At 37.8% G+C, this 12,774-nt stretch overlaps 1 protein-coding gene across 1 annotated transcript in view; it reads left to right on the top strand.

Annotated features, from left to right (window-relative positions):
* Positions 1-11,634, top strand: part of LOC306858250 (forkhead box protein P2-like) — a 62,310-nt gene extending 50,676 nt beyond the window's left edge. The window contains exons 13-16 of the mRNA XM_079398686.1: positions 1,289-1,410; positions 1,507-1,576; positions 2,238-2,449; positions 8,126-11,634. Coding sequence (XP_079254812.1) covers positions 1,289-1,410; positions 1,507-1,576; positions 2,238-2,449; positions 8,126-8,270 — 549 coding nt within the window. The 3' untranslated portion in view covers positions 8,271-11,634. The remainder of the gene's footprint in view (positions 1-1,288; positions 1,411-1,506; positions 1,577-2,237; positions 2,450-8,125) is intronic.
* Positions 11,635-12,774: the final 1,140 nt, after the last annotated feature.

Below are 12,774 nucleotides of genomic sequence, written 5' to 3'. Positions count from 1 at the left end.
GGCTCTCATCAGCATGCGAAGCATTTCCCAGCACTAGATTTAGCAAAGTGAATTAATTTGGATTTGGCTTGCTAATGATGCTGGTGTATGATTACAGCTCCACAAGGGTGTGCAATAGCTCCCCGTACAGATGCATGCTGGGCCACGACTCATTTACTGCCGGAGCGTGTGTTTGGAGATGCACGGATGAGCGTTTTTAGGCATTTTATGGCCTTGTAGCCGCATATGCATCCCTGTTTCCAGCTCTGTTCGCTTCTGTCCTTATCAACTCCATATTTTAATCTGGTCCTGACTGGAACAAAGAGGTAAAGCAGGGGCTTTCGGCATATTCGGGTCCCTCCTTCTACAATAGCGGGGCAGGAATTTCCATTCGGAGCCTCCCTGCTCTTTTGTGAGGGCCCAGGCACGGCCGGCTGGTGATGGGATTGTCATTTGATTAACAGAGAGAATTTTTAAAAAGGAATGAAAGGTGATTTAATATCTGTGCTTGGTCTCATCAGCTCAGCTTGGGGATCGAGCTCTCAGCCCCGCCAGCTTATTAGTTATAACTATATAGCATGCATAATAAAACTGCTCATTTGCTCATTAATATTAAAATTATCATATTCAGAGCCATGGGCATTAAGATCAATCAAATCCTGGGATTTTCAGGTCAGATGCGAGATCTGCTTATGAGGGTTTCTTTTTTTTTTTTCCTATCTCTCCCTTTTCTTAGAGCAAAAAAACACCCTCCCCTCAAATAAAACATGGAAAAAAATGTAATATGAGCAAAGGTTATTATTTGGCTTCTTTGCTACATGTTTTAATTAGATTCTTTTATGGCGACGTACAAGACTCACCATATTTCTTTATTTTTTATTCATGCTTCTTGATTATGAGAGAGTGTTTATGGGTCATTTTGATAAATTGAATAAATATGTTTTTATTATTTAACATTATTGCTTGATTTTTTTTTTTTGCAATTTCTAAACTCGAAACATCTATATATTCTACTTATTATGGCCTTTAATCTTTAAATAACTGCCACAATTTAGTTTTAATCTGCCATAACATGTTACAACAACAATAGTGTTCAGCAGTAGATGATAGACTGTGATGTTATTGGTTAATATTTTTTCCCCACCTTGGTGGCCTAGATTAGACACCAGCAGAAATCTTTAATTAATAATCTTTTTTTTTTCTTCTTTTTTTAGAATATCATGCAATGATAAATCATGCGCACTAATACATTATATACAAAAGTAAATGCACTCATTAAGAATTTGTTGTATATTTGTATGTTTAACAGAACGCAGTGCGACACAACCTCAGCCTGCACAAGTGTTTCGTCCGGGTGGAGAACGTGAAGGGCGCCGTGTGGACCGTGGATGAAATGGAATATCAGAAACGCAGATCTCAGAAGATAACAGGGTACACACGCACACACAAACACACTATAAATGTTTTTTTCAGATGCTATTACAGATTAATAGAAATATAATTCAAAATTTGTGTTGTTGTGGTCAGGAGCCCAACGCTGGTCAAGAACCTGCCATGCAGTCTGGGTTATGGGGCAGCTCTCAACGCCAGCTTACAGGTAATGTGTGTGTGTGTGTGTGTGTGTGTGTGTGTGTGTGTGTGTGTGTGTGTGTGTGTGTGTAGGTTGGCACAGTCAGTGAGAGTCTAGAAGGACACCGTGTGGTAGAGGCAGGTACCTTCTCTGCCAGCCTGGCCTCAGATTGATAGCAGCCTGTGCAAATGCGAGGGCATAATCATTAATATTTATCCAAACTGTCATAAATGATTTGGCTTCGCAGAGTCGGCCAGCGAGGTGCTCGTGGCAAAAACTTTAAAATTTAATTACTGTATATAACTTTAATGTGCAGGAGGCAAAAATGTCAGGAGTCTTTTTTTTTTTTTTCTTCTTTGACTGTTTTGAGGTAAAGTTTTGGATGGTTTCATTATCATGTGGATGCTCGGGCTTTCTTTATTCGCTATTCATTTGAGGCCTGTCTTGTAAGGTGAAGAGATTGTTTTTTTCAACTTCGAAACTTTCCCGTTGTTTTTTTTCCTGCCACTTTGTGGCAGTTCTCATCTGTTTTTATCATACTGATTCTTCAGCAATAATTCGGAAGTAACTCGATAAAAAAGAGGAGATAATCTGGAACGAGCTGGAAGTCGTGCGCTGTGACATGCCGACTGCTGAAAAGGCTTGAAAATGCTTGAGTATAACTATTCCCTCTCTCTTTCTCTCATAGGCTGCATTGGCGGAGACCTCTTTGCCGCTGCTGGGTAATCCAGGCTTGATGAATAGTGCGTCAGGTATGATGGGGGCGAGTCCTCCAGGACTGATGAGCTGCAGCCCGACCGGCCTATTACAGGGCACCACGCATGAAGATCTCAACGGCACACTAGATCACCTGGACACTGATGGACACAGCAGTCCCGGATACTCCCCACAGACCCAACTGTGAGTTCACACACACATATACACCTGCATTTAGGCAAAAAACGCCACATTAATGTTTATAACGTTTATGTTTATTCACATTAATGTGAACTATTTACAAAATATTCAGCAGGGCCTGATTTCATCTAACAGGATTTGATCAGATCATGAAAAATGGGCTATTGTATTAGCTAATATTTCTAATACTATCAAAATTAATATTTTTTATATATATATATATATATATTATTTTTTTTTTTTTTTTTTTTTTTTTTTTTTATATAATTTTCTTTCTTTTTTTACTACTTTTTTTTTTCACCAGCATATGGTGTATGTGGTCAATTTTGCTTTTATTTTGTATTTAAGATCCTAAAATAACTACTTATTATATAAATAAAATAAAAATAATTATTATTTATAAAAAATATACACAATTATTTAAGTTCTTTCAGATTTTTAGCACTGATTCTGCAGTGGTATGAGTATTCACAAGGTTCCTAAATTGTTTCAATTAAATTCACTAATTTCTAAATTAACTTTTAACACTAAATTCACTCAATTGACTAAACTTACTCATTGTTTATCCAGTTTCATTCTAAAATATGTAATTTCATGGAAATAAAATGGCTTGCAAACTCTCATTTACCTTCAATTTTGAAGGGTCCTGTGCAGTCATTATAGTTTAGCAATAATAAAATAATGTTGACGTTATTTATTTAATAAAATATAAAATGTTAAGGGAAGATGTGTGGAAATTATAGCAAAAAGTGACTTTTGTGCGAAAAAAAATGAATATTGTACTTTTTCAGTAATAAAATAATTGTTTATTAATTATTAAAAAAAAATATATTTATTTATTCTTTCAGAATTTTTTGCTTTGAACCAGCAGTGGAATAAATATTCGCAAAATTCCTAAATTACATTTAAATTACAAAAAATAACCAGGCCTGAGGGTACGTGTGTACATTTACATTTAGGTGTGTACTTATGTGTACATTTGGTTCTTGGATTACAGCTCTTACCTATAAATAGGTAAGAAGTGAAGGCTGCCATAATTATAGATTCCCTTGTAATTACTCCACTGTCCGCATCGCAGAGGTTTAGATGTTATATTTTATGCAAGACCATTCCTATTAATATTTAGCAGCTAACTATATCATTAATTACTTCAAAATCTTTGCCTTTCCATCTTTTTTAATGGCTCACAGAGAGAAAGAAGGAGCCAGAGAGAGAGAGCACGGGTTGATGAAAGATTAATGTGGTGCCGGTCGGAGGAATGGTGATATAGAACATGTGCTCGCCCTAATCAGTGATGTCACTCATGCTGGATGACTGTGTTTACCGAGCCAAAGATAGTAGCATTAGCGTTAAGGGCAGCGGGAAGTGTGTCGCACGCCGTCAGACCTGCACACGCACAGATTTCATGCATTTTCATGCACAGAGTTGCTAATGCTAACCCAAAGACCCTATTAGCTAAAAAACACACTGCACGCTCTGGAAATTTGTGTTAATAGGTGTGTGTTTGATTCAGAAGTGGGACAGTAGTGTGAAGTGGGCCAAATCTGAGATCCAGACAGAATTCCTGTGTATTCACTCCCTCAGGTTATTTAACTTTTAATAGCGGACAGTTAAGTCTGGTGTTTTTTTTTCTTTCTCTCTCTCTTTCTGCCTGTCCGTCTGTCATATTTTCTTTCTTTCTGGCTGAAGCGTGAAGACATAAATGCTCAATAAAGGTGAAGTCCCTGTTACATGACCTCTACATGCTCAAAATGGAAGAAATATGTTTTGCGAGTGGCTTTTTCGGGGCTGCATTTAATAATGAAGAGGCTAAAGAGGACAACACATTCGCATTTTGTCTCCTGAGAAACAGAACAATTAGACTAACCTTTCTCTGAACATGTTGCATTAATGGCATCAGTCAGACTAGATGTGTGTGTATGAGCCCATGTATGATTTTTGACATGTTCCTGTTTTCTGTATCGTGTTTAGAGGAAAAAAATCTAATCTTTTTCTTTCATGCAAGCAAAATACAAAGATAATCTGACAGTTTTTCAATATGAAATAAAACTTAATTGTTATTTTTTTAAATGCACTTTTTATAAAGTGAATTATCAAGGGATAAAATGAAGTAAAATTAAAATGTTCTCATTGTTTATCCATTGCTTACTCTGAAATATGTCAATTTATGAAAGTAAAATTGGTTAAATATCGCTCATTTCCCTTAATTTTTTAAGGAATGATGTGCAGTCATTATTGCAAAAAAACAACAACAACTCAATATTAAAGTAAAGTAGCAGTAAGTATTCAGAATATATGTAGAATAAATAGAAATATTTTATCACTGTGCTGTAACTGACCAATCAGAATCAAGCATTCCAGAGAACCGTGTAATAAAACTTTTTAAACACTATTAAACCCCTACACTTGCACAAACATGCTTGAAATTGGTAGTGTTTGCAGTCATAATTGTCTTTGATCATTTTGGGCATGGGAAGCGTCTTTGCTCAGGCGCTGTGCCAGTGTCTACAGACACACACACAGACTGGCACAGACACCGGCTCCAGATTTTCTCATGCCAGCCTCTCATTAAACACAAAATGACTCATCCTGACATCTTAATACAGTGGAGAAGGGACAGCAAGGACTAATCATTTCTCTCTTCCTCTCTCCTTCCTCTTCCGACCTCACAAGCATGCCGCTGATTTATAATTAATGCAAATGAAAGCTGTAAGCCATGCTTCTTCACATTAGGAGTAAAGGCCTGTGTCGAGCTTAATGGCCAGTGGAACGTCGGACCGACCGGGATCATTTGTCTCGCCGTAATATCTTTAAGTATATCTGTTTGTTATTGTATGATAAATGTGGCCTGCGGAACGTTAGGTTGTCTTTTATAGCCCTATCAAACATTATTATGATAAAATGGATGTTTACTAACATTATAGCTTCAATTTTATGGCTCTAGTGTCAGTAAAATGATAAGACCTAATAAAAAACATGGTGAATTACAATGACAAAAATATTTTTTAATCACAGGTGAACATTCTATGTACTACTTTTTGATACCTAAATAGATTGTAGCATCATTGTTATGGCTAAGATTGCAGAGAAATGATGAGAATGAACAATTTACATAAACCAAAATGCAAAAATTACAGTTTGGAAAACTGCATAAAATTCTGGCAAAGTAGAAAAAGGCAGAAAATTAAGACAAATTAAAATGACAAAAACTTATGCAATCGCAAGTGAATATTCTCACCCAAAATTGTTGTTTGCAGACTAAAACTTGATTATTTGTTGCTACACAATATCCTTAAGTGAATATCAGTTTGTATATAAATGCGGCTGGTGGAAAGTTACACTATTTTTGATGGCAAAATAGATGTCTATGAACATTTTAGCATCATTATCATGGTCAAAATGGCAGAGAATGAATTTATGCAAATGATAAAGTTGCAAAAATGACACACAATTGTATAAAATTGAAACAATGGTGTAAAACTACAAGAAATAACTTTATTAATGAGCAGTGATAGTCAAAAAATGTCTTCTATAGCACCATTTTGTTACAATGACAAAATAGATGATTACAAACATTATACCAATGTTTTTATGGCTAAAATGCCTGTTAAATTATAAGAACGAATGGAAATTCCATAAACCTATGAAAATTATATGAAACTGTCAAATTAGTAAAAAGAAAAAATAACTAGTAATGGCCGATGGACATGCCAAGGAGAGCGTATCTTTACTCAAGATTACGTTGTCTGACGACCAGATGCCATTGTGCTTGAATTAATTGCTTTAATAAAGAAAGGAGAACTTTTTAATTCGCATTCACAGGTATTTCTTTAGGGTGTGAAATATATCATTGTGGCGGTCCGGCGTAGTCGCCCCCTTTCTCTCCAGCACACGTAGCCGAGTACAGGAGACAGAAACATCCCCGCGCTTCCACATCTGAATATTAATCTATTTTGCTATAAATATTAAAGTAATCTGTACCTTTTAAAATTCTTTTCATATTCAAAGTTCCCCGTGCCATTGATGAGCGCGACCCAGGAGAGAGCAGCCAGAGACGGCCTAATACAGAGACTAGTTGATAAGGATTCCTCTCTCTCTCTCTCTCTCTCTCTCCAGTCCAGCGGGATTTCCTGATGCATCCGACGTGTCAGAAATAATTAGGTTTTGTCAGATTTATCATGGTAGCACAAACCTCTCTCCCTGCCAAGGGCCCGAGATCATGTTAAGCCTTGTTTGTGTATGACAGAGTTATTATTCTTGTTAGTAACCCTACTTCCGCCCTCATTTCAGCATCTTACCGCTCCTCGCCAAACCGCTCCATGTTTTTTCACCATTTTTTTACCCTCCTCCCTACATTTATTGACAGTCGGTAAAGATATTCATCCATTTGGAGTTAAAAACATGGATCATGGTGTCCGAGGCAACTGGCAGTCTGAAGTTGATTAATGGTGGAGTCTAGCTGCAGGTTGTCTCCTCACTTGAGAAGTGCCACCACAGCCCCTGCATATTAACGAAGGCCTGCACTTTCTATTAACAAGATAAAAAAAAAAAAGCTCCAACCCCCCGCCCACCCAACAAACCCCCCCTCTTTGCTCCAGGGGTGAGAGGATGAGAAATTCTCCATTATTTATAATGGGGCTGCAGCTACTCTTTTTTTCCCTTTTAAATAGCAGGTGCCATCAGTAAACTTCTCAGCGGCGAGCATATTTTACTGTCAACAGATTCACGTTTCCACATGCACTTCATTAATCGGGCTTTAATTGCTGTTAACGCTATTTTGCAACTTTGAAAACATGGACATCTTGAGTTAAGGGTGCTGTGTTGAATGCGTGTGTCTAATCTTTTTAATGCATGGAGTTACGTTTTTTACACTTTTTTTATTTCATAACAGTTTTGTGATCTTAAATTTGCTTTTCCTATAGACTACAAAGCCTATAGGTACTTAGTTTGACAGCTTCCTGTGATACTTGATTCTGCTTGGTCAGTAGCCGCAGTTTTCATATCAAATATTTTTTGTGTAATTCTGGGGAAACTGAATACTGGCAACCACATTTCTGTATAGCTGTACTAGTTTCATGTCTTTTTCTTCTCATTTAACAATATAATTTGAACTTATTTAATGTCCATAAAGTGCAGTTAAGTCATTATCGCAAAATTAACCTATTTAATGGTCATATAAGGTCATGAATATTCTAGATTTTTCATTTATTTTTATTATTAGAATTATTAAGAAGTTTAGGGGCAATAAGAATTTGAAAGAAATTAATACTTTTATTTAGAAAAGACAGTAAGACTTTTAGAATGTTGCACAAAAATGTATTTCAGTAAATGCTGTTCTTTTGAACTCTATTCATTAAAGAATCCTAAAAAAAAGTATCACTGTTTCCAAAAAAATATTAATCAACACAACTGTTTTCAGCATTGATAATAAGTAATGTGTCTTGAGCACCAAATCAGCATATTAGAATGATTTCTGAAGGATCATGTGACAAATTCAGCTTTGATCACAGGAATAAATTACACTTTTAAATATTTAAAAATAGGAACAGTTATTTTGTTGTAATAATATCATATTATTTTACTGTGTTTTTGACTCAAATAAATGCAGGTTTAGTGTAATCTTTTACGTGTTTGACCAGACCTTCCTCTAAATTTGTATTAATTTTTTCGCTTACACAGGCTTCCAATTCACGTCAAGGAGGAGCCACTAAACATGGACGACGAGGACTGTCCGATGTCATTGGTGACCACAGCCAATCACAGTCCTGAGCTGGATGATGACCGGGAGCTTGAGGAGGGCAACCTATCGGAGGATCTGGAATGACTATTTTGCCCCACCCCTCTGCCGGGGTTCTTTCTGGCCCCTTTCAGGCCCCGCCCCTCAACTAATCCACAACCACCGCGAACGCAAAAAGACTGGACGCAGCAGGCGGGAGTATTTATTTAGCATGCATCTGGAGACTGGCCCGAAGAAAATCTATAGCGCAGATCTTTAGGGACCACAGATGGACAGACATGAGACGTCTGCTGTTTAAAAACAAACATAAAAGGAAGAACAAAAGGACAAGATTTCATTCGAATCAGCTCGGCCACCTCACACAACGAACACGAGGCTCACGGACCGAAAAAAGACAGAAGTGAAATGGGAACGAGTCCGTTTTGTAGAAAGCCAACGGCCACATATACTGCCAAAAAAATAAGTTTTAAGTTTGTGAATATCCAAGCCACAGTAGTCGTCGGTGTTAGATGCAATTGCTGGTTCAATTCAAGTTGTTGCTCTGTTATTTTTTGCACATTAGTATCAAAATTAGTGTCACTGCCTGTATGTCGACAAAATTTTAAAAAGGAAAAAAAGCTGTTTTTCGTTGTTGTTATTTTGTTTTTGCTCCCACCCCCCTCCATCATTGTCGTTTCGTTCTTCCTGCCATGTAGCTTATGTTCATTTCAAGTCATGTTTGCGGCACCACCAACTGTAAATGGCATTTCTTAAAATCACATCAGTAACACAACCAAGGTATCAAGACTGTTGCAGCCGTCCAAAAAAAAAAAAAAGTACACAAAATAGGTCTCGAGTCTCACTAGCTCCGTTTCTGCTGAAAACGTGAAATGTGATTCAGTCGCAACTGCTGTGAGGAAAAACACGAAAGAAAAAGATGCGTTTCTGCATATTCTTCTAGTCTCTTTACCTCCTTGTTCTAAAGCTTTGTCTACCTGCAAAGAGTCACAGGCAACAGCTAGAAACCAAAGCCAACACTATCAACGGCCAATAGCTTAGACAGAAGCCGCCAGCCTCTTTGGTCAGTCTTCTGTGACTTTAACTAGTACAAATAAGATTTTTTTTCCACTAACTACCTTCGAATAACCTCTGGGATTGTCTCCTTTAGCCCTGTACAAAGAGAAAATGATTTTGATGTAATTTGATTGACAGACGGAGCGCTCTCTCTGGCCTCGCGATGTCGGTCCACCCCAAATAAAACGGGAAGACCTCGATTCAGCGACCGTGGTCAGAGTAGAGCGAGAGAGCAGCTATAAATGGATCATGACCAAAACAACCATTTGTGGAAGTGCAGAAAACGTTACTTTTGTATTCCTTCTTTGCTTTAAATTATTATTATTATTGATTTGCGTAAACCATCTTGTCGTCGTTTTTACTAGTGAAATGTACTGTTCATTGTGACTGTCCAACATTGTCATGTCTTATATCCGTCAGTTTCTTCAGAGCCGAAACCGAAAATATAGTAACCAAACTTTAAGATATCTAGTGAAGCCAAAAAAGTCATGATTTCAAGTCGATATGAAATGATGTGGCTTGGTTATATTGTAAAAGCAAACAACAGCCATGACAGGAAGAGGACGAATCCTTTTCCAGCTGACGTTTGCTTTGCTCCATTGATTCAGACTCATTGTATAATTCATGGCTATATAGACACAGCTCGTGTTGGATCATGGGAAGGTTTGTGGTTAGACCATGTATGGTGTATAAGTAGCAACCGGTTATTTGAGGTGAAACGCTTCGATTTGAAAGTTGCTGATGTCATCGAGGAAAAGCGGTTGTTGCTTTAAAGTTTGCTTCTGTTTTCAGTCAAACCAAAGTTATACAGACTTCTGCCTCTTCTTATACAGCGGATGGAGATGAAAATAACGCAAAGCCTGTTTCCTTTTCTTCTCTCTCTCTCTCTTTCTTTCTTTGATTGTTCTCTAATGCAGAAAACCCATTTGAAACGGATAACTGCTTTGTGTTGTAACCGATAATGTCAAAGTTTGTCTCTCTGTGTGTGAAACATACTGTGCAGTTGTTCCCGTTTTGTGCCAAACCGAACGGTTGGCTACTAGATTTAGCACACCAACACACACACACACACACACTCACTCATACATACACTAATAAGACAGCGAAGCTGGATCCAGGAACAAAGCGTATCCCTTATCCTTTGCTGGAGTCAGCAAATTGACTTGATGACATTCATAATAATTTTATGGCACCAAATATAAGGACGCAGCGTCTTTGAATAAGAAGATAAAAAAGGGTTCTCCCACTTATCCAAAAAAGGCTTCTACCTCTTCACAACGCGAAAAAATGGCAGATTGCACGAATCGTTAGAACGCCACCGACACATTTTTCCGCCCGATTCACGCAGGACGTCACCAAAAGCGCCAGTTTACATTCCCAAAGGCAGATGTGGAAGGTTTGCATTGAACTAGTTTGTCCTCAGAACATTTGTAGAATGAATATGTAAAAATACTTGTAAGGGGATATTGTGTTATTAAAAAAATGCATGTCTAAATTCATTTGGTGGACTGGAAATAAGAATTAATAAACACGTAGGCTATAATAAAACGTCAGGATGATAATGATGTTGATGGACTAAGTGCATAAAGTGTGCATACCTCAGCTATACTGTTTCTGGGAGGAGATGATGATGATCGACAAAAGAAACTCTCAGCCACAGAATGCATATTACCTGTAGAGTTTGCATGGGTTTTGTAAAAACATTTTAAAAAATGTCTAAAATAGTTGCTTGCACATAATACCAGAAGAACCTCCAGATCGGCAATCTCCTCCAATAGATTTTAGGATTGTCTGGGTTTTTTTCTGGGATGATTTTGTCTGTATTTTGATAATTGTGCATATTATGTAAAAAGATACAAAAAAAAAATGTTGGTGGACCCATGAATTTACCAGACATTTTTTTTCTAAGCTAAAATGATCAGTGTTTTTTTCTCCTGAATTTCATGAATTTTTACTGTTCTCTCATTGCTTGCTAAGAATAGCAAACCTGCTTTTCCTGCATCTGCGTTGCGTAGCTGTAAGGCTTTTCCTAATGTGTGTATTTATTGCTTGTACCTCTGTGCATACGTTCTGAAGCATTACGTCTGGCAGTTGAGTCATGTATCCTTTCTAATAACTATCATTCTCCGGGAATATGATCCCCTATGTATACAGTAAATTGGGACTGTAGCAAAAAAAAACATGTTTATGTAATTGGTGAATACCTTTTGGTTGTTTTTGACTTTTCTTTGGTTTCGTTTCCTTCGAATCGAGACTCCTTTTTGATACTTTTCATTACCGTGTACTGTGTCCATATGTTACGGATTTCTGCGAGAGTAGAGGTCACGATTGAGAACTGTAACGGCCGTCATTATTTTCTGTATTCATGGCTTTTCACTGCTGAATAAAATAAAGGACCAAAACTAGGATTTGAAAAGCAACTGTCTACCTCCAACATCAGGGAGTTCTTACTTTTTTGTACACATATATCTTTTATCCTACAAAGACTGTTTTATCCTGTGGAAATGGGGCTGCATTATGCTTTTATGCAACGTGGAGGAATTCGTCGCAGGAACTCAAAAACAGCTCGGAAAAGAGAGGAGGGGAAAAACAATAAAACTTTAATAGCCAACTTACACGGCTTTGTTCCGGCTCTCGGCACCTCGAGTGTTGTTTAGACGAGGGGAGAGGAGCCGCCCATGCAGCCAGAGGAGCTCGTAATGGACGCTGCCCTTGTTCTCCGTCCTCGGCTTTGATCTGAGGAGAGCGTTGGCCGGCGCAACTTACTTGAAAAGGCTATTTGGGATTCAGTCGGGCCCTCTGTGGGGGAAACGGCACATCTTCATGCGTATTTGCTATGTTTTGGCCTCCTGTTGAGCTGCAGCGTGTTTACTTGAACGCTGAAAGCATGGCTTGAGGGAGCAGTTTATTTCCCAGAAATAATGCATAGCATCTGGGCATCTGCATAGCACACATATAGCCGACTCACTGAGATCCTTTGTTAGTGACTTTCTACACTTTGTAACCAATAAGAATTTATAATAATAATAATGAAACCAACCAATAGCCCTGCCCCAAACTCACGCTGTTGGTGGAGGCAAAATTTCAGACCCTTAAAACATAAAGATCGACATTTAAACCTACAGATGTCATACTTTCAATGGTCTGTACGTTTTAAGTTAGTGTAGGTAGAAAGGAATCTTAAAGGAATAGTTCACCCAAAAGAGAAAATTTGCTGAAAATTTAGGCTACTCACCCTCAGGCCATCCAAGATGTAGGCCTGCATGAGTTTGATTCTTCATAGTCACAGATTTTGAGATATTTAGTATTACATCACTTGCTCACCAGTGGACTCTCTGCAGTGAATGGGTGCCGTCAAAATGAGAGTCCAAACAACTAATAAAAGCATTACAATAACATGACTGCAGTCCATCAATTAATGTCTTGTGAAGCGAAAAGCTGCACGTTTGTAAGAAACAAATCCATCATTAAGTCGTTTAACCAGGTTTTCACAACAAAACCCACCCATTTCCTACTAAACCCTAGTCCAATTGCGTTT

This window comes from Barbus barbus, assembly GCF_936440315.1.
Source record: "Barbus barbus genome assembly, chromosome: 39".
Taxonomy (NCBI): Eukaryota; Metazoa; Chordata; class Actinopteri; order Cypriniformes; family Cyprinidae; genus Barbus; species Barbus barbus.
Note: the sequence above shows the minus strand (reverse complement) of the source record. Positions and strands in the feature narration are given on the sequence as shown.